This window comes from Mauremys reevesii, linkage group 1 (genome assembly GCF_016161935.1).
Source record: "Mauremys reevesii isolate NIE-2019 linkage group 1, ASM1616193v1, whole genome shotgun sequence".
Lineage (NCBI taxonomy): Eukaryota > Metazoa > Chordata > Testudines > Geoemydidae > Mauremys > Mauremys reevesii.
The window spans coordinates 8064113-8067194 of NC_052623.1; the positions used below are offsets into that span (position 1 = coordinate 8064113).

Here is a 3082-nt window from a genome sequence, read left to right on the forward strand (position 1 = left end):
TTCTGAATATTGGCTGTGTGCTTGCTTCTTGAGAAAAGAATGTGCAAATTAAGTGCCCATTCAAGAAACACTTAAAAGACAATGACTCTTGGAAGGCTCCAATCCACATAAGAAGTCTACCTGAGGACATTCAGGGTAGCATGTAAACAATGGCTGCTGCCTGTAAAAACTGAGTTATGCATGGACATGTGACTTGCCTATGTGACTCCAAAACTCCATCTTGGAGCTGGACTTTGCATAGGAGAGAGGAGGGGTGTCTCCACCCACAAGACAAAGTCTATTTGAACCTCTGGGAGACCCCTCTATTTGGTCTTCAGCTGACTCAAGAGATAGCCTTTCCACCCCCAAGGATACCTGAAAGAAACTGGAACAAAGGACAGTAACTACGGGGATGTGAGTGATTGCTGGACCCAGACTAGAAGGAGACTAGTCTGTAAAAGGAAGCTTACTGGAACACTACTGTGGATGAGGTTTTCAGTCTTCTTACTGTATTAGACTCAGACTTGCATTTTTTATTTTATTTTATTTAGCAATTCACTTTGTTCTGTCTGTTACTACTTGAAACCACTTAAATCCTACTCTCTGTATTTAGTAAAATCACTTTTTACTTATTAATTAACCCAGAGTATATATTAATACCTGGGGGGGTGGGGGCAAACAGCTGTGCATATCTATCAGTGTTATAGAGGGTGAATAATTTATGAGTTTACTCTTATACACTTTATATAGGGTAAAATGGATTTATTTGGGGTTTGGACCCAACTAGGAGTTGTGCATCTGAGTGTTAAAGACAAGAACTCTGCTTAAGTTGCTTTCAGTTAAGTCTGCTGCTTTGGGGAACGTGGTTCAGACACTGGGCCTGTATTGGAGCAGACTGGTGTGTCTTGCTCAACAAGACAGAGTGCTGGAGTCCCAAGCTGGCAGGGAAAGCAGGTGCATAAATAGTTTTGGCACATCAGTTGACAACCCTAAGGGGGTTTCTGTGATCCAGCCCATCACAACCGGAACACTGCATAGATGATAAAGGAGTTCAGCATTATAGTTTCTTTCTGTGTCTTTGCTTATCAGAAAGGTAGCTTCAATTCGTTGAACAAATCAAGAAACTTGTTCACACAGGGTCCACCTTGTGTCAGAAAGCTGCAGTATATTCTGGAGGTCTGGAAGTCATGGAAAGGCTGAGTGAAATGGCTTGCAGGGGTGGGGGCTGACAGTTAACATAGAAAGAGATCAGATGATGGTCAGAGAGAGGGATCTCAGCAATGGAGAGAGCAGTGCTTGGTGATGGAGTGATAAGACACTAAGTGTGAGGAACTTCTCATACTGTGAACTTCCACATTGCTGAGCTCAGCCAAACTGGGACACAGCACCCTTGATTAAGGAGGAGCTATTCTTCCCCCTCATGTCACACAGGTTTAAAGTGAGTGGTCCCAGGTATCATATTCTGCAGGGGCATTTGCCCACTTTGTCACGGAGCTCTTTGGTTTTGACCCCATAAATGATAGGGTTGAGCATGGGGGGAAGGAGGAAATAGAGGTTAGCCAAGATGATGTGAACATGGGGAGCAATGCCTTGACCGAACCGGTGTGTCAGAGTCGTGAAGAGGAAGGGAGTATAAGTTGTCAGCATCACACAGATGTGGGCTGTGCAGGTGTTAAGGGCTTTCTGGTGGGCTTTCTTAGAGGAGATTCTGAGGATGGCCCTGGTGATCTGACCGTAGGACAGGGCAATGAGTGTCAGGTCTAACCCAATGACTACAAATATTATCACCAAGCCATACGTCCTGTTGAGTGTGGTGTCCCCACATGACATTTTCGACACAGCCATGTGCTCACAGTATGTGTGGGGGATAAGGCGGTTGGCACAGAATGGCTGCCTGCTGAGGAGAAGGGGAACTGGCAGAATTAAGAGAACAGCTCTTGTCAAACCCACGAGCCCTAGCTTAGCTATCCGTGCATTGGTGAGGATAGTAGCATATCTGAGAGGGTCACATATGGCAACGTAGCGATCAAAGGCCATTGTCACGAGGACAGCTGAGTGTGTCATAGACCCTGCATGCAGGAAGAACAACTGGGTGAGGCAGCCACCCACAGTAATGCCTCTCAAATTGAACCAAAATACACACAGTGCCTTTGGGATGACAGAGGTAGACATGGTGATGTCTGTGAATGCCAACATGCAGATCAGCAGGTACATCGGCTTGTGCAGGGTCTTCTCTTTCCCTACAACACACAGAACCATGAAATTTCCCAATAGGGCAATAATGTAGAATATAGAGAAAGGGATGGAAATCCAGATGTGGGCAGCTTCCAGGCCAGGGATGCCCGTTAGGATGAATGTTGAAGGGTCAGAGAGAGTGAGGTTGAAAGCTGCCATGAGGTGGTGGATATGTCGAATGGGCCCAGAAAGGCTCAAGGTACCTGTAGAGAGAGAGAAGCACAGTGAAGGGGGTTACAAACTTAAAAAAATAATGGGGTAAATATTTTATAGTTATAAACAATATAGAAAGCGGGGTGAGCGGTGAGGTGGTAACATTTACAGATTGCACCAGATTATGTAGGACATAGTGAAGTCCAAAGAAGTCATCAGAGAGAGCTAAGCAATCCAGGTTAATGGTCAGCATGCTGGCAGATGTACTTCAATGTCAATAACTGCAAACGTGTCCACCCATTGGAGGGAAAAGCTTGAATTCCTCAAACAGCTGACAAGGTTCTAATTTAACTGTATGAATGCAGGCGAGGGACTTGGGCGTCATGGTTCACAGCTCAGTACAACCATGTTCACAGTGCAAGCATGGACAAAACTAAGCAAAACCTTGGGATCCATGGGGAATCATACAGAAAATACAATGTCATGAGATCAGTCAGTCAATGTTTCACCCTCCTCTGGACTCCTCTGTGTAGTACTGGGCAATCTTTTCAAACATAATATTGCAGAACTAGAGTGGTTCAGGGAAGGGCAGTGAGAATGATCAAAGACCGGGGTCTCATATGGACTGGAACTGGTATTTTTACCTTAGAAAGGAAATGAATAAGAGGCGATATGAGAAAAGTATAGAAGTTACTGACTGGTAAAGAGGAGATGG

At 45.0% G+C, this 3082-nt stretch overlaps 1 protein-coding gene across 1 annotated transcript; it reads right to left on the reverse strand.

Moving 5' to 3' along the window:
- Positions 1–1434: 1434 nt before the first annotated feature.
- LOC120395844 (putative olfactory receptor 52P1) lies at positions 1435–2373 on the reverse strand. Its single transcript, XM_039520594.1, has one exon. The coding sequence runs from the start codon at positions 2371–2373 to the stop codon at positions 1435–1437; it is 939 nt and encodes a 312-aa protein (XP_039376528.1).
- Positions 2374–3082: the final 709 nt, after the last annotated feature.